This window comes from Oryzias latipes, chromosome 17 (assembly GCF_002234675.1).
Source record: "Oryzias latipes chromosome 17, ASM223467v1".
Taxonomy (NCBI): domain Eukaryota; kingdom Metazoa; phylum Chordata; class Actinopteri; order Beloniformes; family Adrianichthyidae; genus Oryzias; species Oryzias latipes.
In genome coordinates this window covers 4,365,716-4,389,667 of record NC_019875.2, presented here as the reverse complement: position 1 = coordinate 4,389,667, position 23,952 = coordinate 4,365,716, and the positions used below count along the sequence as shown (strand labels likewise).

At 45.6% G+C, this 23,952-nt stretch overlaps 2 protein-coding genes across 9 annotated transcripts in view; one reads left to right on the top strand and one right to left on the bottom strand.

The window, feature by feature from the left end:
- Nucleotides 1-321: 321 nt before the first annotated feature.
- cc2d1b (coiled-coil and C2 domain containing 1B) lies at nucleotides 322-19,281 on the top strand. 3 transcript variants are annotated; one of them, XR_002875059.1, is made up of 25 exons: nucleotides 762-824; nucleotides 916-1,054; nucleotides 2,431-2,534; nucleotides 4,120-4,236; nucleotides 4,578-4,724; nucleotides 5,153-5,447; nucleotides 6,252-6,370; nucleotides 6,786-6,864; nucleotides 7,780-7,851; nucleotides 9,509-9,654; nucleotides 9,835-9,907; nucleotides 10,502-10,641; nucleotides 10,712-10,841; nucleotides 10,920-11,092; nucleotides 11,254-11,379; nucleotides 11,588-11,646; nucleotides 11,740-11,856; nucleotides 14,217-14,290; nucleotides 14,405-14,463; nucleotides 14,542-14,593; nucleotides 14,876-14,975; nucleotides 15,060-15,150; nucleotides 15,221-15,343; nucleotides 16,870-16,918; nucleotides 18,101-19,281. XR_002875059.1 is itself a non-coding variant. In XM_023964942.1 (24 exons), the coding sequence occupies exons 1-23, from the start codon at nucleotides 762-764 to the stop codon at nucleotides 15,338-15,340; spliced, it is 2,595 nt and encodes an 864-aa protein (XP_023820710.1). In that variant the 5' UTR covers nucleotides 322-761; the 3' UTR covers nucleotides 15,341-15,343; nucleotides 18,101-19,281. The 3 variants fall into 3 exon arrangements, 2 of the variants coding, with proteins under 2 accessions (XP_023820710.1, XP_023820711.1); XM_023964942.1 differs by lacking the exon at nucleotides 16,870-16,918 and having other exon boundaries at nucleotides 322-824; XM_023964943.1 differs by lacking the exons at nucleotides 16,870-16,918; nucleotides 18,101-19,281 and having other exon boundaries at nucleotides 15,221-15,346.
- Nucleotides 19,282-19,936: 655 nt separating this feature from the next.
- zfyve9 (zinc finger FYVE-type containing 9) overlaps nucleotides 19,937-23,952 on the bottom strand; it is a 37,556-nt gene continuing 33,540 nt past the window's right edge. For all 6 annotated transcript variants that reach the window (XM_023964789.1, XM_023964788.1, XM_023964791.1 and 3 more), the window contains 6 exons: nucleotides 23,508-23,658; nucleotides 23,355-23,435; nucleotides 23,039-23,201; nucleotides 22,544-22,649; nucleotides 22,023-22,199; nucleotides 19,937-21,688 (listed from right to left, as the gene is read on the bottom strand). In XM_023964789.1, the coding sequence (XP_023820557.1) occupies nucleotides 21,527-21,688; nucleotides 22,023-22,199; nucleotides 22,544-22,649; nucleotides 23,039-23,201; nucleotides 23,355-23,435; nucleotides 23,508-23,658 (840 nt within the window). In that variant the 3' untranslated portion in view covers nucleotides 19,937-21,526. The remainder of the gene's footprint in view (nucleotides 21,689-22,022; nucleotides 22,200-22,543; nucleotides 22,650-23,038; nucleotides 23,202-23,354; nucleotides 23,436-23,507; nucleotides 23,659-23,952) is intronic.

The following is a 23,952-nucleotide window of genomic DNA, read 5'->3' as shown; positions in this document are numbered from 1 at the left end:
AAAATAACATTAGAATTGTAGTTTACAATACTAGGGATTATCATACAACATGTGATCTTCAGTGAAAATAGACAGTTTTATTACATTTTTGTTTTTCATTAATTTCAGAGATTTAAAATATAAACTGATCTCTTTATTAAATGTATTGAAGAATGGTCAGGTTTTTGAAAATCTGATCTTGTGAATGAAAAATTTCCCAGATATTAATAAAATATTGAATGTCAAATCAAATAGATTATCACCAGAAACTACTCCAAATAATATGATGCGCTTTTGTAATTGAATAGAAATAGAAAGGATTCCTCCGCGAAGTTGAGACTTGCTGTCAGACATGACTCAGGGTTTACCCATGGTCACTTTGCGCATGCGTACTCAAAAAGGGATGTCAAGTAAACGAAAATAGTTCGTTCGAAAAGTTCCCGACGACGCGGTGACGAGCAGGTAAAGGTGTGCGGCGGCGTCGCGGTGTTTTACTCTCCTCGCGGCGCTCACCGACGGTGACCGGGACAGGCGTCTTCCGGTTGTCGGGGAAACTTTTTGAGTTGGCGACAGATTCGGGTTAGCTAGCTGCTAGCCGGCCGGGTGAAGTCGTGCGTCAGGAGTTGGCGGGTCGTGGTCAGGAGCCAGCTGACGGTCCGTCACATGATTCCAGCCGCGGAGAGGAGCAGCGCAGGAGCCAGAACTTCCTCATGCTTGCCCCGTGTTCGTGTGTGTAGCGTCCGCCGTTGGGGAGTTCCGCGGATCGTTAAACTCTAGACATCATGTTTGGGAAAAAGAAAAGAGCACCGATGCCCAAAGGGCAGGGGGCTGCTGCGGCCAAACAGGTAACATGATCCACGTGTCTGTCTGCACGTCCTCCCACTCGGGACTGTTGATCCCAGCGCCCACGCTGAATGTGGGCTGCTGTGTTTCCAGATGGGTCTGTTTGTTGACATGGACCCTGAGGAGATGATGTCGGGTATGGAGGGAAACCTGGACGACCCGGACCTGGAGGCTGAGCTGGCTGCCATTACTGGAGATGCTCCTGCAGGGAGAGCCAAGCCGAAGGGCAGGAGTGAGTTTTACCCTCTGAGCATCTGCAGCAGGAAACGGAAGCATCCCTGAGGAGACAGGAGCTCCGTCCATCACCCACACTCCCCACCTGAAACCCAATCAATCCACTATTACACTATCATTGCATTTTTAAGTTTTAAAGTCTGATCAAATTCTTTTGTCGTAGGTGTGTTTGTCCCAGCTGTAACTATGAATAGCTGTTGGTCTTTAGGGCTGGTCTGGGTGGCATGAAAACAAATGAGGTCAAAGGGACGTGATCCTTTTCCTATGCTGGTGTTAGCTTAAGTTCACCGACCTTTAAACGGGTGGAGCTGATGTTTACCTTACGCTGCCACCAGCCACAGAGTCCAGATCCTCCACAGAGGGCTGATCCTCTTTGTGCCGCAGGAACAGAGGACGGAGAACGGCGGATCTGTGCGAGAGACACACAAGCTGGATTCTCTGATGAGCTGCTTAAGTCAGATGGCTCTGTAAAAACTCTCTGCAGCTAAACTCAGAGAAAACAGAAACGCTAGTTATTGCCCCTGATGGTGCTATGCCAGGGATGAAGCAGCACTTGGGTTCTCTTGGCCAGGCTGTCAAACCCAGCCTTAGAAATTTGGGTTCCATTTCTGACAAAGATATGTCGCTGATCAGGAACTGTTTCTTCCAGTTGAGGAATATTTCTAAACTACGGGAAATGGTGTCATATGAAGATCTAGAACTTCTTATCCATGCCTTTGTTTCTTCACGGCTAGACTACTGTAACAGTCTGTTTTCCTGTCTGAATAAGAAGGAGCCGTCTCGCCTGCAGCTGATCCAGATCTCTGCTGCGAGGATCTTGACCCGCACCAAGAGAAGAGATCACATCTCCCCGATCCTCAAAGCTCTGCACTGGCTCCCGGTTGCTTACCGTAATCATTACAAAATCTTAGTTTTGACTTTTAGGGCCCTTCATTCTCAAGCTCCTCCATGTGTTTCTGATTTGATCGCCCCCTACAGACCATCTCGTGCACTGAGGTCTGCGGATCAGAACCTGTTCATGGTCCCTCGCACGCGGTTCCGAACTAGAGGAGACAGATCCTTCCTTTTACTTACTTACTTACTGACTTACTTAGCCACACCTCTCACTCTGTCTTTTCCATGATCTCCATGGTTCTTCTCTGACGCAGTTGTGGTGAAGCTCAATGTCTATAATACGTGTCTGAAAGGGCCGTTGGGGGTCCTGGCCATGAGAGTACACTGGCTGTTTACATCCACAAAAATGTCCCTACCCACTTCCTCCTGACTGTTTTATTTGTATGCGTCTTTTACGATCAAATACAAACCTTATCAGTAATATCATTTATTTTTTTCTTGATTTCTTCTAGATAACTATGTGCCACGTTTATGTTGTAGGTCCCCTTCCCATGGAGGACATAGCAAAAATGGCCGAGGAGTGTATGAAAGACCTGAATGAAGAGGATGACGATGAGGATGTTGACGATGATGACGATCTGTTGGTTGGTGCTTTTCTGCCTTCTATTAATTATTTGTTTAAAATGTCATGACGTTATTTGTTGCTGCCAATCAAAATGATTGAAAAGGTGTGATTTTTATTTTATTTTAATTAACTTAAGTACTTTTTGTTGAAGATTTAAGACACACTCCGATGAAAATGGTGTTTTTGGTGTTATTGTAGCATTTTTCTGATGATGGAAGGACATGGATAAAGATAATTGAGGTTAAAATTAAATTTTTCTTTATTCAAGTTGTTGTGAATCCGAAGTGGGGGGAAAAATTTGAGTTTGAAAAAAGGTCATGTTTGTGACGCTGGGCGGGGCCACAAGCTCTGCTCCATTCTGATCATCCACCTGCAGACAAACAGATCCATGAACGTTTTTGTTTTCCTCGTTTAGCTGGAATCTGGATCAGAACTGGACGGATGCATAGCTCTGATGTCGCTCGCCAATTCTGGTTGCAGCGCTAATGTTAGGTTGGGGGACGCGAGGGGCTGTAAGCTAGCAGGAGAGAGTGTCAATCGATGGGTGATGGGAAGCGGGGGTGGGCTTGCTCCTCACCAACAGCCCCGCCCACAACTTAGAGCTCTGAACTCCTGCCGCTCTGCAGAAACGATGTCCTATATATCCATTTTTGGCTAAAAACTGCATCGTCATCACAATCCGAGACGTCTGGGAACGCTTTGAAAACGGATCAGAAGATGATGGGAGTGGGTTTTAAGTCTGCCGACGTGAGCTGGAAGATGTTCAGTGTTTGCTTCAAGTCACATCTGCAGGAAGTTGCTGGAGCAGCAGACTTCCTCGGATGAAGTGATGAAGGAGGCCGGTCCTGTTTGGTCCTGTTTGGTCCTGTTTGGTCCTGTTCGGTCCTGTTCGGTCCTGTTTGGTCCTGTTTGGTCCTGTTTGGTCCTGTTTGGTCCTGTTTGGTCCTGTTTGGTCCTGTTCGGTCCTGTTCGGTCCTGTTTGGTCCTGTTTGGTCCTGTTCGGTCCTGTTCGGTCCTGTTCGGTCCTGTTCGGTCCTGTTTGGTCCTTTCGGTCCTGTTTGGTCCTGTTTGGTTTTTTTTAACAGTTAACCTTTTTAATTGTTTGATCCAAAAAGTTTTTTAACAATGAAAAACATAATAAAAATCAGGACTGTTTTTATTCATACGGGGTTAAATGCTCCGTTTCAATCAAACAAACATAATAAAAGTAATTCTAATTATTTGCTGCAGGAAAATCCCTGGCTTTTCTTAAATAATCTGGATTCGTGTCATTTAAAAAGTGCAAATGTGTTAAATGTAAGAGGATTCTGTTTTTGTAAACCCTCAACAAGTCAAGGCCTGGTCACATTTGCGGGTGTTGGCAGGCTCGTGATTTCAAAAAACGGATTCTCCGTGCACAATTCTTCAAGTCACATATTTATAAATAGATTAAAAAAAAGTGGTTTTACTCTTTCATCAATTGTAATCATGTTTCCTCCTATGACATGCAAAATCATTTTGTTCGTCAGGCAGACTCTACGGAAACACCTTTCAGCTTAAATCCAGTCAGACGATGGAACAGACGAGGCCGTCGACTAACCGATCTTTACTCTGCCCTCCATCAGGCGGAGCTGCAGGAAGTGGTGGGCGAGGAGGTCGGTGAGGTTGAAGACATTTCCTCCTCCTCCTGTCCAACTGCTGCACGCAGTGAAGCGGCAACAGAAGAGACCTCAGTGGAGCAGGTACACAACACACCGAGCGAGTCCTCGCCACTTCCTGGTGGTCTTCTGTCGTCGTTCCCCAAAAGACAGATGAAAACTATAGATGATATGGCAGTTTCACTACCTTCAACCATAAACGTGCGTCCTGCTCATAGATTTCCCGACACGCCCGCTTGTTTGAGGAAAGTTAGGAGTGCTTTGCCTTTTATGCAAAGTATTCAGGAAGAGAAAATTCTAGACTGGAATTGAAGGAAACATTTTCTCAACCTTGTTTAGATTTCTTCTGTTGTCTTTCAGGCAGAAGGTTATTTTTATTTATTTATTTATTTATTTATTAAAGCTGTGGTGTGTTCTGTGTGAAGGAGCAGGAAGTGACGGTGTCGTCTGCAGCGCCGGGTAGCCTGCAGCACACGGTGGAGCAGAGGATGCTCCTGTACAAGAGCGCTCTGCAGAACGCCCAGACTGCAGGGGAGACCTCCAAAGCCAAGAGATACCATCGCGGCCTAAAGGTCGGTGAAGCTCAGCCTGATGAGGACGGACGTTTGAAGCTCCTCTTTTAGGACCAACACATCCTTTCCAAATTAACCAACCTTTCCAGGTTTTGGTCAAAGACACAGAAGAGAAGTTCAAGTTTCTTATTTTTATTTTCATCAGTTTGGCAGTTTTATCTTTTGTTGCTTTGGTTTTCTCACAACTCTGCAAAATAAAAGTAAAAATAAACGTTTTCGGGTCAATTGCCCAAAGCTTAAAAAAAGTCAAATGAAGAATATCAGATCATTTTTCAGTCGACTGAAATAAAATAAAAATGTCATCTTATTATTTACACCTTTGCTGATCTGATCAAAAGATGAACCTTTTCTTTTTGTGATCAAATTTCTTTCTTACATTTCAGGATATGTCCTGCAGTCTAAAAATGTAACTTCTGTTCTTTTGTCAGACTCTGGAGTCGATGATGGCCGCGGTGAAAACGGGAAAGCCCATCAATGAGGCGGAGATTCCTCCACCCGTTGCCACCGGAGCTCCAAACGCTGCGCCTCGGCCCGCTGCCCCCCCTGTTCCTGCCGTCCCTGAGCAGAAACGGCATGCAGAGGCAGAGGACCCCACGGGGCTTCCTGGTGTGCCCGATTCCACAGCAGCCAGCAGTGAAGAGGGGCTGTCTTCCTCTGCAGCTCCGCCCCCCGTCAGCTGCAGCTCGTCTTCTTCAGATTCGTCACAGTGCAGACAGGCCGCCGGTACGTTTCCACATGAAAACCCTGCTGTGAGACGAGTAATGACACGACCCGCGAGAAACGAAGCTCTGAACATTAAACACTCTGAGTGATTCCTTATTTAGCAGATTAGAAAAAAACATGAAAAGGTTTTGACCCAATAGAACAACATAAAGTCCATTTTCAGGGACCAAAAGATGGGACATAATCATAAACACAGGGGAGGAAGTATTATGGCTCCAGGGTTGCTGACGTGTACATTGGAACCTGAATTCCATTCTGTAGCTTCGTGCATTGGGGTCACTTTAAAACATGGAGTGGTCAGCAGGGACCAGGCTGAAGCTGCTTTAAGACGTGCAGCAATGCATGGAAACTTTAAAGGCTTTAGGTGAACAGCGTTCCCTCGTTTATTGTGGGGGTCAATCTCTGCGATAGGTCAAATCCACAAAGTATTATTTACACTTTCTAGACTTTTCTCAGACAGACGTGAACATTTTCACTCTTTTTCTGTCTTGTTCAAAGTCTTAAAGGTCAAACATTTAAAGAAAAATGAATCCAGATTTGTCGATGTGGCATATTTAACACATTCTGTAGAGGAAACGCGCCACGGAGGAGACAATTTCAACAGCCACACACTGCACTGTAGCCACACACGAAAAAAAGTCACCAAAAACAGAGAGACCACGAAAGGTTAGGTCTAACGAGGGAACACTGTACAACTCGATGTTAAACTATGAGGGAAGACGTGAAGAATGGGTGTGTTCTAGTACCTGCAGATCAGACTGACTCCACGATGGCCTTAAATAGACTTTTTCCTTTTATTCACAGGAAGTGATGAAACCAAAACTCATCTTCTGGAGAGGCAGAGAGAGTACAAAGCAGCAGCGCTGAGGGCAAAGAAGCAGGGAGACGTGGAGAAAGCCAAGCTTTACTTCAAGGCTAGTAAGGTGGGTGGGTGAGAGAACCACTGTGCTGTTTTCCAGTCTCAATCATTGTTTTGTTCAAATACATATTAAAAATGTCTTTTAGTCTGACCTAAGAAGGTTTGTGTAAATGTCAAAAATGTGTTTGTTGTTGATAGGGGTTAACAGAAGAAAAGCTTTAGCAGCTGATCTGATGGTGGAACTGCAATATTTGCTGTAAGGAATGTTTCAGCATTTAAGCTGCAGCTGCATTGTAGATTCAGATTGTTTTTTTACTTCAATTCCAGACAAAACTCATCAATGTCTGTCTAGGAAATGAGGACGTGAGGATTACGTTGTTGTCAGCGTTTCCCGCTCAGACTGCAGCACTTCTCTGAGAGGAATGTGGAACTTGTCTATGATGACAAAGACCGTGTTTGTCTTTTATTTCTGCTCGCAGAACTTCGATGCAGTGATCGAGGCGCTGGAGAAAGGACAAGCTGTTGACCTCAGTGGTCTTCCTCCTTCTCCAGGACAGGGTGAGGAGCGCTGGCATCAGAGGTTCTCCTCTTTATCATGCAAAATTGGAGCTTTTAAGTGTGTTGTGATGTTCGTTCCTCACGAAAAACAAAGTGGTATTTTGATCCATTCACAAATCACTGAGTGTTCTTCTAAAAACCTGCTCTCTGAGCACCAGCCCCTCCCAATCCACCAAAACGAGTGTGTCCTCACTTTGTGACATCACAAAGTGGGAACAGCCCCTTCCAGGAAGAGTCTGCACTGCCAGCCCCGCCCCCAGGCTAACAGACACGCCCACTTTCTCCATGGAGTTAGCGGCGACGGCTAAACGCTTTCATTTCACATGAACAATATGCACATCCATCTTTGTAAAAAGTTTGTTTTTCATAGGTGTGAAACTCAGACACGCTGCCGAAGTCGACTCTAGGTTGACGTCATAAAATGGGCGGCACCCACTAAGATAGAAAGGCGGAGCCTCAGAGATTGAGGCTTCTTACTTTGGGGTAGGAAAATGAAGTGTGAATATAATCCTATTTTAAAAAAAAATCGTTCTTTATTATGTCAAAGGTAAAATATGATCATATTCATGGATATACAGTACAGACCAAAGGTTTGGACACAGGCTTAAGAACAGCATGATAAAGGCCCTTTAAGACAATGTGGATATTTGATGCTTAGTGAACTACCGGTAACTAAATCCTTAAAGAAGTTAACAGTTTAGTCTGAAACTCCTCCCACATTTTAATTACGGCTCATTTTTGTGTTTCTTTTGAACAGAGGGTTCATAATCAGAGTTTTCTTGCTCGCTGCTCCCATTTCTGATGCAAGTTTAAAAGGACAAGTTTGGAGCGTCTCAGAGCGCGGACACGTGTCCCATATGTGCACGTGGAACCGCATGTTTTGTATCTAAGATCGTGATTGGTTCTTCTGTGCAGATGCTGAAGAAGCCTCTGCTGCAGGAAATGAACCCACGTCTGTGCCAAACCCTCAGCCTGCTGCACCCGCAGGTACAACGTGTTCTGTGTTAGTCAAATATGAAAGGTTTATCAGCATTTCACTGTCTTCAAACTATCACTGGGTCTGACGTGTAGATTCCAGTGTTACAGGTGGAAACCTCCAAGGTCCTTAAGCTCAGCCACAGGAGTTCCTCAGGTCTCCATCCTGGGACCTCTTCATTTAGCAAATGTAACAATGACCCCAGTAGAAATGTCAGATTTTACTTTATTCTGATAAAATACACGACTATGTGTGTTATTCATCTATAAGACTCTTTTGTTTCAAAACTGTCTAAATCTAAAACTTTACCCAGGCAGAATTAAGCTCAAACATAAATTCATGCACCCATAAGAATAATAATCCAAATACTTACAATAAAAAAAGGATTTGTAGTTTTTTTTTTGTGTGTGTTTTTTTTAATTATGAAAGCGCAGCGCCCCAGGTTGTAGGACAGTGCCTGAACGCCAGCCTGTTTTTCTTTTTTTCCCTCCTATCTCTCAGTCCAGCAGCAGTGTCTGTCGTTTGCACCGGACACACCCAGCTCTCACGCACACCCACACAAAACACTCGAGCTTCACCACTGTTTTGTTTGAGCGGCTAGATGGCTCTGTTAGTTAAGCGCAGAACCGGCACGTGGGAATGAGGTTCATCCAGTGTGGGTCCTAGGGAAAGACCCTTCATGCTACTGCCTTACTATGTAGCCACTAGGCTAAGTCTGGGTCCCCCTGTGCCGGTCCCCAGCTCTGCCAAACCACCTGAATGAATCGGTGAAAGCTGATTCGCTGTGGTGACCCCTGAAGGATGTCCAAATTCCCACCCTAACTACTAAAAAAAAAACGATATAGTGCCCTGAATTCTAAAAGCAATTCAGACACCATGCTCACTACTTTTTAGTTTTATTTTTTTTAATTGTGGATATGATTTCATTGATTTCACAAAGTTAAATGCGTTTTGCCACAATTATTTATGGGTCCACTGTCTTTTGAAGATAAAAATGTTGATGATTTATTAAAAAAATACATTTAAATACAGTTTTTGGGAAAAAAACTTTGTTCAGACGCAATGCATTGTGGTTATATTCGCCGATCTTGGGAGCATTGATGCACGCTGGTTTTTCACAGCACTAGAATATGGCAAACGCACCATCTAGTGCACTAGATAGGGGTTAGGGTGGGAATTCGGACATAGCATTACAATCACATGCAAAACAGGAAGTGATGTCACATTTAGAAATGATTAGGTTTTCTTTATTTTTTCCCCCTGTGTGAATGATTTTAATGTTTCCAAATTAGGCCTATTTTTGTTTTCCAAAAGTCAAAATTCTGTTTAGAATATTTCCAAATTTTAGTTTTTGTTTTCTGAATGACGTTTGCCATGCAAAGGTGAAAATGTAGCAGAAATGTGGAAACGTTTGTTTAATTGGTTTGTGGGAGATGCTAAGCTTATCCTTTTGGGGGGGGGGTTCCAGTTCCAGGGAGGGTAGTGGCGTTTTTTCTAGCAAAATTTTGATGTGTTCTTTCTTTTGTTTGGGAACAATACAATCCGATTTGTTTTTTTTCCTAAATGTCTGGCTGTGTCATCGTATTTCTGAATGTCTATCTTTCAACGGGAACCCTATCCCGTTAACATTGTAGCACATTAAAAAAACAACGATCTAAAATGTTTCAGCCTCTACGGCCCAGTCTGCTCCTTCTGCTCCCAAAGACGCTCTGGAGGCTCTTGAGCAGAGAAGAGCCAAGTATGCGGAGGCGTCGGCTCAGGCCAAAGCAGCTGGAGACGACCGCAAGGCCCGCATGCACGACCGCATCGCTAAGGTACAAAGACGGGGGGGGGGGACTCCGTCTGCAAGGATTTCAGTAGAGGAGTGTGTCAGAAACAGCGAGGTTTAGAAACATCTTTAGCTTTTGCTGTGTCACATTGTTGAGGACATTAAAAGTCTCCCAACAACAGCTTTGTGGTTTAGATGCTAAAATCTTTTGTTTTTTCCCCCACAGCAATATCAAAGTGCCATACGAGCTCATAAAGCAGGGAAACCGGTCAACTTCGACGAGCTGCCTGTTCCTCCAGGTGAGTTTAAGTTATCGAAGGGGTTTAGGGAAGGGGGGGGGGGGGGGGTGTCACAGTAAAAACAGACAAGAATATTATGGTATTCTGTAATAAATCATCTTAAACATAAAATAACTTGTATTTTGCTCTCCTGTCAAAATTATTCAAGTTAGAAATAAATGGACCCCCTAAAAGAAAAAATGTTCACATTTCCTTACTTTTTGGTATTTTATTTAAAAGAATAAACGTAAATTTTAAATTTCCCAAAAGATTTTGATCTCCATAAAATATCTCCTGTCAAAATTATACAAATATGAACATGCTGCAGAAAAAAACCTGGAAATATAATTTGTGCTCTTCAACAAAAGCTAAACAAATCAGTCCATTTTGAATGGGGGTTAACCGCGCCGCCGCGCCCCCTGCTGGTTCATCACGCGGTGATCAAAATCCCACACCGTCACAGCTGTAATAACAGCAGTATAAAATGATCTGGTGGGCCGGTTGTGGCCTTGACACGTGTGCAGGATTGTTTTTGTCTTTTGTTCGGTGAAGGCGAGGGAAAGCCGTTCCTCTGCAAACCACCGATTTCCTGATTAACCTTTGGATTTTCCTCAGGCTTTCCTCCGATCCCGGGCCAAAAGGCAGAAGGAGCCGAACAAGGTTTTATTGCTGCTCTTGAAGCTGCTAACAAGCTTGCATCCACGGACGCTGCCGAAGAGGAAGATGATGATGATGATGATGACAAGGGGGAAGAGGTGGGCTCTCCGTCTTATATCACACTGTCGTTTCACTGTTGGCTTGTTGTTCAGGATTTTTTTCCTGCAGTTGAAGGCTGCTATTCCAGAAAATTCCAAACGGCCCACACTGGAGGTTCCAGAGGTAGTTCAGGGGCAGAAAAGACCTCCATCAGCCTCACCTGACCGAACGACTCGGAGGGACGGCCTTTCACCTGCAGGTCGGCCTCAAAAGGAAAACGGGAGATGGGAAAAGCAGCTGTTTTGTTTTCTTACGGTGGATTCTGTGCGTGATCCAGCGGTTCAGCAGCTGGAGTTCCTGGAGAACCGGAAGAAGCAGTTCATGAAGGCAGCTCTGCAGGCCAAGCAGAAGAACGACATGGAGCAGGCCAAGAACCTTCTCCGCACCGCCAAAGGCTTTGATCCAATGATCGAGGCCACGCGCAGCGGGAAGTCTGTGGACATCAGCACGGTGAGCTGAGCCTCTCACTGAGGAAACCAGCTCCTGCATTTTTGTCTTTATTGTATTTATAAGGAATAAAACATGAAAATGTTTTCATAAGGTAAAGCGTTCTATCAGATGAGTTACGGCGGTGCCGTTGGAACTGAACCTGCTGCCTTTGTGCTTTCAAGGTGCCGTCGCCTCCTGGTGATGAAGAGGACGACTTCATCCTGGTCCATCACAGCGACCTGCAGCTCTCCCAGAAAGCTGAGGAGGTTTACTCGCAACTCGCCAAGATGCTGAGAGATCAGCACGAGGTACAACCTCCAGAATCAACTCTATGCATATATCCGAGTTGATGTCAAATATTTTCAGAGGAAATGTGAATCTCTGCAGGATGTCACCTTTACCACCTTTGTGGTTTTAATTTAAAGTCATTTGGATACATAAGCACACTTTGGATGCTTCATTCCATCTGTAAACACAGCGGAGCGGGAAAATGATGAAGATTTCTCCTGTTTTCAGAAATGTTTGACTCACTCCAAGCAGTTCACACACCTGGGAAACGTCGCAGAAACGACAAAGTATGCTCCTCCTCATACATGTATGTCATGAACGTCTGCTGGAGAACAAAAGCATGATGGGACATCAGTACGGTGTTGGTGTGTCCGTTTCAGGTTTGAGAAGATGGCAGAGGACTGTAAGAAAAGCATGGAGGTCCTGAAGCTGGCTCAGGCCCAGGGGCTGCCGCCTCCTAAACATCACTTTGAGGAGAAGTCCTTCCGCACGGTCAGGTGAGGAGAAATCCATGCAGCCTTTTGGCCTCCATTCGCTTTTGAACTGCTTGGTGTTCATCCTCTGCAGAGTGAGCTCCATTGATTTTATTCTTCATAACATTATAATTAGTCAACGTTAGTTTATTGGAGGGATTTTACATGAGAGTGAATTTACATATTTTCAAAATGATCTAATTTGATGCAACGATAAAAAGTAATATCTTGAATGTTCTCTTCAAAAAGAAGATTTGAAAACAGTTTTCTTGTCTTTTAATGGCAAAAGTGAATTTTAAGGATAAATACTGTCATAAATCAAGCAAATCTCCAAATTTCTTGCATCATTCATCCTTTAGGGTACTGTTTCCATGCCAACGGAGTGGGTTTTAGGTCAACCAAGCAAACGTTTTACGTTTGTCAGATCTGTGTTTTTAATGAGGTTAAGGAAGGGTTTCTGTCATTCCAGTTCAGATGTACATTTATGGTACAAAAGCCGAATTCTGGCTCAGACTTAAAGCCACAAAAAAGCAGTGATTTTATAAATAAGAACAGAAAAGTGAATAATGGTGTTGATTTCTGTCCCCCCTTAAACTTCCACCGGTGTGTCCTGATGAGACATTAGTCTCTAAAAGGGATTCAATATTCTTTATTCTGTGTTGCTTTAGAAAGGTGATGGTTTGCATCATAGCTGCACGCGTGTAACACAAAACCACGTGGTTGACATTTAACCAGCTCTAAATGCACTTGTGTACTGCTGTTCCCATGGTAACCGTGCCAGCGAGTGTGGGGGCCTTGGTTGGTGTGAAAGTTGTGAACATGTGCTTTGATAACAGGACTATTGCTGTGAATATGAATGGGCTCAGATGAATAAAGGCGGCGTTGGTTAACGGCGGCGTGCGACAGTCGCTCCGCCTCACAGGGTCACATGTTCTGCGGGGGCCGCTGGATGTTCCTCAGCCAAACGTTGACATGTCAAACTCCTGTTGTCACCTGTCAATCACAACAGAAGCAACAAGAAAAGGGCTGCACTGCACGACATTCGGTTCAACATGATCTCACACACACACCCACACACACATACGGGATGCAACGATTCACTCTCCTCTTGTTCCGGTTCAAACTTTTTTGGGTCACGGTTTCATTATGTTCTGCCCCATTTGTTGTCTAGGGGGACGTCGAGGGGCATGACATGAAAATAATTGTTTTTGGGCACCAAGTTCAAATGAACAAAAACAACAAACAAATGTCTCCATACAAATAACAAATGTATTTACAAACTGATTAATACAAACCAACAAGAACTTAAAGAGACGCAAAAAGGCTTCAGGGTGAACCAAGGCCAAAATAACAAACAAACCCCCACCTAACTGAAACATGTCATCTTACCTGGAAATGAAAGAAAAGGGAAATCAACGACAAACTTCCCTAGACTAACAAAAACAGGAGAAAACAAGTACTAAAGAAAATGGCAGTTCACCCCTACAGCTTCACTTAACATGACTACAAACCAAAAGACTTAACGGAGTGGGCACTAAACGACAAAATACTAGAAAACAACACACAACAAAACAGGTGGCGAAGAGCGCCAAAAGCTGCAGTGGAGGCGTGTTGCAGCCGGGCTTCCATGTCGCAGGCTGGAGTTCGACGTGGTGCTTTTGAAGGCCACGCCTTCATGCACCACACCTGAAAATCATTAGACACAAAGATCCGCAAAAACACAGAGGTCCCACTCTGATACAGAAACAAATACACAAAACACACAACAACAGAATAAACTAAACCAACTACGGCCACAGCCTGAACAGGTTCAATACATGAATTTATCAAAAGAAAATTGAAAACTTTAAAAACAAATTCAGCTAAAAATAGATAAAAGGATAAATTAAAAAATCCTTAAATTTAGCTGCACATGCGTTTGTTTTCATGCACGGTGGAGCAGTGGTCCACCGGTTCAAGTCCCTGCTGGAGGACCTGGACCAGAATCATCCGTGGGGGGGGTTGCATGTTCTTCCCGTGTTTTCTCCGTGGACTCCCACCGTCCAAAAACATGCTTCATAGGTGAATTGGTCACTCTAAATTTTCCCTCAGGTATAGATGTGCGGTTGTGTATTAATGTATCTTTAGATCCACAATTCCAAAAGGATCTGCTCTGTTCTGATTGTATTTGTTTAGCTGCTTGGAAGCTCATCATTCTCAGTCTGCCTTTAGTTTTTGCTGCAGCATCAGGGATGTGGATGTGACCACAGCCTACAGCCTTCGCCGTCTGTTGGATTTGACCTTTGAGGGGTCAGATGTGTTAGGAAAGGAGGCTCAAACAGATGGTAGGTCAGCTCCCGGTTTCTGCTTTTTGACGCCCCTCTCTCTCTCTCTCTGCTGGTCAGAATCTTTCCAGACCTGAGCGGCACCGACATGGTGGTCCACATTGTGAGGGGAATGAATCTTCCGGCTCCTAACGGTACGGACCGGATCGTCTCAGTCCAAGTGTTCCAACAGTGAAACCATTTTTCACAACTCCACATTTAGGGGAAAGTTTTAGTCAAAGATTGAAGTGAAGTTCTTATTTTTCCAGGAGTGCAGTCCAACTATCTGGACGCGTACATCAAATTTGACTTCCCGTTCCCGAGCTCGGTAAGAATCCGAAGGCACAGATCAAGAAAGGTCATTTTTCCCGCCGAAGTGACAGCCTTTCTTCTGTTTTATGATCAGGAGCAACCACAGCGACACAAAACCACAGTGGTCAAGAACACGAACTCTCCAGGTAACAGGTGGATCCTGCTGCGTGTGCACGTGCACACGCGTGTGGCAGCAGGACAGCTGTTTAGCTCTGCAAATCTCCTTTTTACTGTTTGACACTAAAAGCAATTTTCATCCGCTAAGGATGAAAAGTTGTCACAATGTTCTAGAAATCCACTAGGTTTGATAAAAAACCTTTAAAAAAAGGTACAGAAAAAATAAAGTGTTATGGCTCTATGACCTTCACTTTAAAAAACCAAACTACGTTTACTGCATGAGCCAAACTCCCATTTTCACGCGCCTTCAGAATACAATCAGAGCTTCACGCTGACCATCAACCGGAACCACCGCGGCTTCAGGAGGTTGGTGGCTTCCAAAGGCTTCAAACTGGATCTGCTACACAAAGGGTGGGTGGGACAGACGGCGCCAGAGCCTCCCGCTCGCTCCCCCGCCGCCTCAGACTGACCGAGCGGCCTCCTGTCTCCTCACAGGGGCTTCCTGCGCTGCGACAAGCCCATCGGTTCGGCGCTGGTCAAGCTGGACAAGCTGGAGGCGCAGAGCGAAATCAGGGAGATCGTTGAGGTGAGTGACGCTGTGGAGGAGGAGCAGAGGGCGGAGCTTCAGCGTGTGACCTTGGCCGTGCTTCTGTCAGGTGATGGACGGCCGGAAACACACGGGCGGACGGGTGGAGGTCAAAGTGCAGCTGCGGGAACCTCTGAGCGGTCAGGACATCCAGACCAGCACAGAGAGGTGGCTGGTGATTGACACCTAACAGGTACCTTCAGAGATGGTCAGGTGGGGCATTTCCCTCGGCACACCTGACTGTAGGAGATGGTCAGGTGTGCCGAGGGAAATGATCTAAAATCATTTATCATCACCAGAATATCAGCTCCGTGTTCATCGGAAAAGACTGGAGTAGTCTTTGTGAAGCCCTTCAATATAAATATCCTGGATTTCTCAGCATCTTCAGTGTCTTTTATAAGAAGGGCGAGAAAAACCGTTTGACGGTAGCTCCTCCCACATGGGCACCAGGTTTCTAAACGTACTTCATGACGAGCGTCGAGCAGCGACTTTGTGTTAAAACAAAGGCGGAGGAAGCCAATTTGATGTGAACGGACAAATGGTGCGCGCGGAGGGAGGAGGGGGGGCAATCCGTGGCACACGTGTGCAGAACCGGGCTAGGGATCTGTTCGAATCATGGACGTCCCTAGTGGCTTCCCACAGGATCCGGTGTTGGAGCTGGTGAAAAATGAATCAAACAGTGAGACTCAGAGACGTGAGTCTGTCCGGCAACAGCGTCGCTGCATTTCACTACAACTCCCAAGATGCATTGGGTTAATGTGGCGACGTCGCTTGCCGCGCTGCCGTACCAAGAAACACAAACTTCTGTTCTACGAGTCTGTAAATATTCATGATGGAATCGGAGATAAACAGTTAATTTCTCCTTCAAAGTTTTTGTTGGAGAACAAAGGAAATAAAGTCAGAGATTCCAGTGTTTGATCATAAAGTCGTCTTTAGAAAAGAAACAGCTGCTTTCTAATAATGTCTGGATTAAAGGCCTCATTCTATCTCAGACATAATTCACTTTTGAAAACCTTAAAGTTAAGTTTTAATAAAAGTAATATTAAAATCAAAGAACAGGATTTAGGTGAACAGACATATTTAAACTAAACTGAAACAATTTATTCTCCCAAAAGTGAAACATTTTTGTTCAAGTTACATTTTTGATTTAGACAAAATAAAAACAAACAAAACTTCAGCGTGTTCATGTTTTTGTGTAAATACATTTAAACTTCTAAACATGAAGATAATGTTGGTCCTCCTTGTCTAAAATTTCTCAAATACGCTGTAGTTGTAGATTTGTTGTAACAAAATACAATTTTTAAAGATAATTTACAGTTTAGACAGAATGTCCTTTTATGTGGTTTTTGTGAGGTTATGAAATTGGTTTCTAATGAACCACCTGTGCAAGTTTAACTGATTCAGTAGAAAATAATGATGTAAAACCATCGCAGCGTTTAGGAAAAACAGTTGCAACTTTCTGTTTTTTATTACCAGAAATGCGCATGAGATGGTGGACGGACTGTAGTTTAATACAGACTATTGAGTTTCCCTTGTTTTATTTTTTGGGTTGCTGGTGTGCCGCAGGATTTTTTTGTCAAGGAGAAAGTGACAAAAAAGGCAAAAAAACAGGTGGAAAATAGACTTTTTACTTCTACAGGCTTTGCTAAAAAAAATCCAACTTCTCTCCATTATTCCTGCCACTTATTTGATATAATTTTGTGTTTTTTCTTCTTCAAGGCTTTTGTTTGGCACTCCTGCACAATTTCAGATGCCTTTTAGGACACAGGTACTAATTTAGGTTTCTAAATTCTTGTGAGATTGACAGTTTGACTTGTTTTTTTGCATTGACCGTATATTTAAGTTGGGCAGACATTTAGGCGTTCATGTCAAATTTTAAGTAAGTGTAGGTTAGAGGCAGACGCACATGCAAACAGTAGCTGTGTTTACATGGACTAAAGTAATCGGAATGAACCCCTGATCAGAATAAAAATGCGTCATGTAAACATGCCGCTCTGAATACTCTGCTCCAATCAGACTCATTCAGATCAATATTTCCTTCCGATGGGGGTAGGTGGGTTATGCTGATTGTGGTTCCGATTGTGATGCATGTAAACAGTTCATTCCAATCATGGGTCACTACTGCCCTGGCTTTGCGTCATGCGTAGACGTTGTGGCTTTGAGCAGAGCAGCCGCACTTGTAGCTTTGTGTGTGGGGGCAGGGGAGGGCGCTTCGTTACGGTGTGGCGCTCCAGAGGAGGCTTCGGACCGCAGTCCGTCCGTCCGTCTGCGTGAGCGAGCTGCAGAACTCAGGAGAACCGTGTCTCCAAGCAGAAGAGCGGCTTAAAGACGGCGTTTGAGCAAACGGAGGCGGCTTTTCAAAGCAGAAATCAGCGCAGTCCAGGGAAACCGTGTAAACAATCACCTGGATTCATGTTACCAGTTATGTCCAGACAAAATAAAGTAAATAAACATCATGAGCGAACAAGCATAACAATAATAAATCATGTTTAACAGATCATCTCTCTCTATGCTGCAGCTTTGTATGTTTACAACAGAACTCAGTATTTCTTCTTCTACAGTCCTTTCTGGTATTTCAGAGAGTTCTGCACATGTGCACATGGTTTATTCCGACTGAAAGTGTGGCGTATGTAAACGTTTGTTATAGTTTCTTTGGGCCCATGTACACAGTTCAATTCTAATCCGATCAAAGACATTTTGCACATGGAACCGCGGCTACTAACTCTGACATGAACATATTATCAAGACCTGCATTAGAAGAAACCAACTTCACTGTTAAACTGTTTCTATCAGGTTTCTATCTTTGGGACAAAACCCAAACACCATCTTAAAGTTTAACTTTTATTATTATTAATAATCACACATCGTTAGTTTATTGAACCAAAATACGTTGTTTTTTTGTTGGATGTGGTTTACATTTTTTGCTCGTTTTTTTCTTTCTTTCTTATAGATAAAGAAACTTTTATCAAAAACCCTTCAGAACAGAAGGGGGGGGTCGTTTCTGTGGATGATCCCAGGACAAACGGCGGCGTTCTGGCACTTTACCGATGAGTCCACCAGGGGGAGTCAGGGAGCTGTGGACCTTCTGCAGGACACCAGCTCCAAAACTCAGAGACAAACAGGATCCCCGCCACCGTGATTGAGCGCTGCGTAACCACGGCGCCGGACTCACCTCAGCATTTCTCAGAGCGCCCCCCCGTCCCCCCACAGCGCTGGGATTCAGACCTGCACTTCTGCACTAACAAGTAATCAGAGCTGCTGCGACCTCTGTCGTGTTGAAATGGCCAAAGCTGGCAGACCGTTTCCAGTGATGCAAGATGTCTTTGTGTGTGTATTCAGTGCTGTGTACACAGAGCAGGAGGCCAAAGGGCTCTCCTGTTGGGAGTCTTTACTCACCTGTAGGGGGGGTGGGACAGATGCTGGGAAAGTGGAACCATCCCTTTTTTTGCACTTGATCTGATGCACACCAACATTACTCCAGGTGTGGTGGTGGTGGTGAGGGGGGGCTTTCACTCAACACCCCAGGATTCCATGCAAATGATGGAGCGATCACTAACTCCTAGTTTTTATTGTTTTCATAGTTTTATAAGAACAGCTCATGTGGAAACAGCCAGAACTCGGAACATTTTGTGGAAAAACACAACAAACACACAAGAAGTGAACTGCAGAGGAAGCTGCAGGATGTGTGTTCAAGTCCCACACACGTTTGAATCACCTCTTTACTCAACTTCAACCCTTTTCTGTCCGGAAATGGGATTTTTCTCTTCAAAACAAAAGCTTTTCACTCAAAGCAGTTTTTTTGAATGAAACACGATCGAGCTCTAAAGGATGGAAAGCTTCCTGCAAGAACCTTTGTGTGAAAAATGTCTTTCCTGACAAAAATCATTTTCAGTCTGGTTGTTTCACAGCAGACACAGCGTTTTGTATATTTCTAGTGACCCGACGCCTCGTTTTGTTCACAACTGAGCCAAGTGCAGCCTTACCTCGGCCCTCTTCAGCAACATTCGTCCCTCGTCCTTCATTTCAGCTCTGATCATCTTATGTTTACATTTCTAAAATGTTCTCATTATTTCAATCAGAGACCGCTTCATGCCATGTGTGCTTCTAGAACCAATAAAGTTTTTGCTCCAACTTTGTGTTTTTATTGAACTTGTTCTGCTTTTGTGTGTTTTCCTGGCATTTTAACGTAAAGACACATACATGAGTGTTTGGTTTTTCAATCTCTTCTGATTGATATTTATTTCAAAAGAATCCAGTCATGGAAGTTTCAGCCACAAAGCAGACGGCGCGTAGCGGCTGATGGTCGTCGTCATCCCCGCTCCAAAAGGGGAGGAGAGAGAAGCTACTTTTGGAATCGAATGCATTTGGACTTCCCAGATATCGCACACGTCAGGTTCTGCAGAACTCTTCTGCTCGTCTTTGAAAACATGCCTGACGGTTCTTGCTGACGCCGTCTGCACTCTGAGGAAGGAAATAAACGCCAGTCTAGGTCCAATTCCAGCTGGAAGTCTACACTTTTTGCACATTTTTGATGCGATTGTCAGTTTAAACGTTTTAACCCTTGTGCTATCCTATGGGGTCCAGATGACCCCCCCCTTACATTGACGTGTTCTCCCTACCATGACAAAGGTGGATAAAGGTGGAAAGATTTCATGTAATCCATGGACACCAGTGAAGATCACAAATCATTGAAGAAGAAAGGTTCAGAGCACTGTCTAGTGGGTCTAGATGACCCAACTCCCAATGGTAAAGTGCCTAGGATAGCACAAGGGTTAACAAGTTTTTAACTCAATAAAAAAACTTTTAGTCCAAAATCCTGAAAAGAAACACTTGAACTGAATACAGACGTGCAGAAACTTTTCACGAGTCAGGTGTGTCTGGAAAAGCCAAACGCTTTCAGAAGAAAAAATACATTCATCTCTTGTTTTGTTTTGTCTGTAGATCCGTGCGGCTGAAGATGAGCAGCTGCCGCCTTTCTGTGCCACGACGGCCACTGTAGAGTTCTGCAGAGTCCTGCTCTCGGGGATGTGGACGGATGCAGGAAAACCTGGGATGAGATACATTCAGCTCTGGGATCTTTGCAGCACCTCTTCAGCCTGCGGCTCGCTTCAAATCCTCTAAATGGCTTAGAATCCAGTGCACCGCTTTTGCAATTTCAGTTATAATACATTTATTTATACATATATTTATACATTTCTATAGCTTTACATCTGATATATGATTAAAAAGAGCAAATGAAGCCGTGACGCTGCCCTTCGTTTGAGGTCGTAAAGCGTTGGAACCTTTTCTGATCTTTCTGCAGTGGGATTCTTTCACGGGGTGGGGGGCTCCCCGTCAGTGATGCTGGAGGCCACAGCTGACGCCCCCGCCTGTAGAAGCATCAGTGTGTGGTTGATGAGTAAAGCTGAAGAAGTCCTCTCTCCCTCTGCTGCAGGCACTGAGCACCAGGGTACAAAAACGAAAGACCAAGCGCCCCCTGTAGGCACCTCCTCCCTCCGTCCTCTTCACTGACCGGCGGTAGATGTGCGTCTCCCTTGAAACGGTATCCGTGCTACACACAGGCAGGTTTTTACCCAGAATTCCCCAGCTGCCATGATATCGAGGGGAAGTCCAGTCAGGGAGCTGGCAGGTCTGTCCAAACACCCACACTTCAAAGTCACACGACGATGAAACATGTTTAAAACTTTAACAGGGACGTTCATGTTTGTTTGAGCTGTGAGAACTTCATGTTAAAGGAGCATTCTTGAGGGTTTTTAAAGTAAGCCGACTCCAGCCAGAAGAGTAAAATTGTTGCGTTTGCAGACGTTTTTGTAGGAAAATCTTCAGCTCTGGAGCCGGTTTCTCTCTGGTTTCTGGTAAAAACGGTCAGAAGATGAAGAAGCCTTTCTTTAGAGCAGGAAGAACCCCAGCCGAAGGTGAACTGCAGCCTCTTCATCCCAGATGGGGGGAACTGCAGACCTCCCGTTACCTCGACCACGCCCAGCTGTTGGCAGCTGAAGGCTTTGGCCTCATCGAGGCAGAACAGCACAGAGGCTCGGCTTTGGCACCCACGGTTCCTCTGGAAACTCTGCGACATGGTTCTGGTGACCCTGTGACCTCTCGGACGGTTGATTGAAGTGTGGGTATGAGGACAGACGCCCTGAAAGAGGAGAACCCGGCTCGGGGCATCCCGGACACCTGAAAGCCTCTGGGTCAGAGCAGATGAGGGGGGGGCGGATGCATAGGTTTGAGTGGAGGAATGCTACCCCGCCCGGCCCGGCACAGCTTTCTGGTTCTTTTGAGGTGAAGTGGTTGAAGCGAGGCGAGAAAGAACCAGGCTGTGAGATGAAGGTTCAGACAGGTGAGAGCCTGCAGGCTGGTGGTGCGACTCCGCCTCCTAGGAGATGATCTCCAGGATGTAGAAGACCAGCTCCATGACCACGGGGCCCTCGCTGAGCTGACACGCCCCGCCGTGGATGACGGGGATCAGAGCGCTGTCCAGGTCGCTCAGGTACTGAGGCAGCAGAGGCTGGCCGTTACTTCCTGCCAGGTAACCCACCTGGAAAAAAAGGTGACACTTCATGACTCAACCAAATAGGTTCATTTTACTGTTCTGATGATTCACATGGGAGAAAAAGCTCATCTATGGCTCCATGTCACAGTTCAGGCTGTGCTCTGAGTTTCCTTTCCCAGCATTCCTCGTACTGCGAATACAGAAGCAGAATCTTTCTCCTCCTCATGAAGGTTTTGGTGTTGGTCGAACCAATTCTAAAGCTCAAAAACTCCTCTGTGCCGACGCGTTTGAACCTTTTTACCACCGTCTGCTGCAGCTACAGTTGTGAGCTTTTGACTCGGTTAGCAGCCCCTCCTCTCCGCCGGGCACCCGGTCTTACCTGGTCTGAGTCCAGGGTGACCCGCAGCCCCAGCTTGGCCATGCCGTCCTCCTTCAGCAGCTTGAGGTGTGGACACAGAGCCATGCAGAAGGCTCTGGCCACGTTCTCCGTCAGCCGGCTGTGGTCAGCCGGGTCGCTCAGGCCGATGGATTGGTCCTCGCTCTGGAGGAAGAACACCTGAGAATCACAGGAAAACACCTGAGTGGGGAATTCAACCACGGGTGGCGGTGGGCGGGCGTGTGGAGCAAAGCTCCGCTGTAAACAAACGAGAGCTCCTTTTTTTTGTGTAGAGACGAGAGTTTCTTTCCTGCCTGAAGGTTAATCTCGTCCATATTTATAGAGAGTTTGAGAAGAATTCCCCTCTGTTTGCCGTGGCGGAGTGGGAATGCTTCACAGCGGGGCTCTTGTGTTATCAGACCTGCAGCCTAATGAGCTTCAAATCCCAGGAGAGCTCTGGAGCGACCCGATTTCCTACATCGGGCTGAGAAAGAAAGAAAGAAAGCGTGCGCGCCGCACCGTACCTCGGTCCAGCGGATGACTTTGCCGTTCGCTTTAAACTCCGAGCCGTGGAAGATTTTCACGCTGGAGATGGACTCCATGGACTTCCCATCAATGGGACTGATGACGCTGCAGGAAGGAAAGAGGTTTATGACGTTTGCAACACTGATGTGTTGGAAACTAAATAAAAAATAATGAAAAAAAGGATTTAAAATGGCTGTTTGACCCATGGTGCTGTCTTGTGGGGTCCAGATGACCGGTCATCTGGACCCCACAAGACAGCACCAGGGTTAGAAGGAATGTAAAAATCTGACCAAAACTAAATGTAATCAAAGCCGAGTAGAAACTGAAAAAAGTCGTTTTTCTATTCAAGCTTTGAATCCGACGAAAAAGGAAGTTTTTTTGATTTACCGGTAAATAAATACTAACGAGCATCTGCCGGGAAACCTCCCTCAAAGGTTCTGGCGTTCACAACAATCCTGGGTCTGAATGGTAAAGCTCCGCCCTTCTCCTCTCACCCTTTGTTGAAATTCTGGTCGTCCTCGGTCCAAAGGATGTGGACCAGCTCCTGGTTCTCCTCCCGGTCGGCCTTCCCGCACGTTATGGTGAAGTCCTTCATGTCCCTCAGAGCTTGCCGTAGAGAGTCCATGGTCTCTGCTGTGATCTGGATCATCACGCCATCTAAACGAGGGAAACAGCCGTCATCAGGGCGCAGTCCTGCTGCCTCGTACCCATGTGGGATGTGAGGGTTTGGTTTGGGGGCTTCTGTGACGTCCAAATCCCTTCTGATGGTTGAGTTCTCCGCCTGCATCCCTCTCGGATGAAGACTCTCACCTTCCACTATGCTGGTCTTTGCCAAGAAGCCGGACGAGGCCTTTAGAGCGCCGCTGAAGACGAAGAAGCACGCTCCGGTCACTGGAACGACAGCAGAAGCTGGTTTCAACGCCGCTCTGGGGTTACGGGCTCAGACGGCGGTCCTGCCGGTACCTTTCCGTGGCTGGTGATGGATGCTGATGGCCTGCGTCTGGTAGTTCCCGTCATCGTTTTGGACGCACACTAAATGGGAGTCGGCCCGGTCGTTGAAGCAGGCTCCCATGGCGAGCACGTGCTCGTTGGACTTGTTCATGGCCTTCATCAGCTGCAAGGTCAGAAACACAGCAGATGAGAGGAAGACGGGCTGGAGAGTTCATGCAGACAAAGGAGGTTCTGTCGGAGCTGCTGATCCTCAGTCAAACCATCCTTTGCTAATCGGAAATAAAGCTGCAAATCTGGAGGTTTTAACCACTCGCTGTGCTAAAAGCTCGCCCGCAAGCTGTCGAGTGACGCTTCCCGATTCACATTACTGCTTTCCCATCTGTTCACGCCTGAAGCCAAACGCTACAACCAGCAACACCCGCTTCAGAGTCCACAAGAGCCAAATGCCGTTTGCTGT

What these genes read in the sequence shown, in the direction of transcription:
- cc2d1b (XM_023964942.1), top strand. Translation starts at nt 762, where the DNA reads ATGTTTGGGAAAAAGAAAAGAGCACCGATGCCCAAAGGGCAGGGGGCT. An exon ending in TGCTGAGAGATCAGCACGAG is followed by an intron (nt 11,380 to 11,587) that starts GTACAACCTCCA and finishes TCCTGTTTTCAG; the next exon opens with AAATGTTTGACTCACTCCAA. An exon ending in ACTTCCCGTTCCCGAGCTCG is followed by an intron (nt 14,464 to 14,541) that starts GTAAGAATCCGA and finishes TTTTATGATCAG; the next exon opens with GAGCAACCACAGCGACACAA.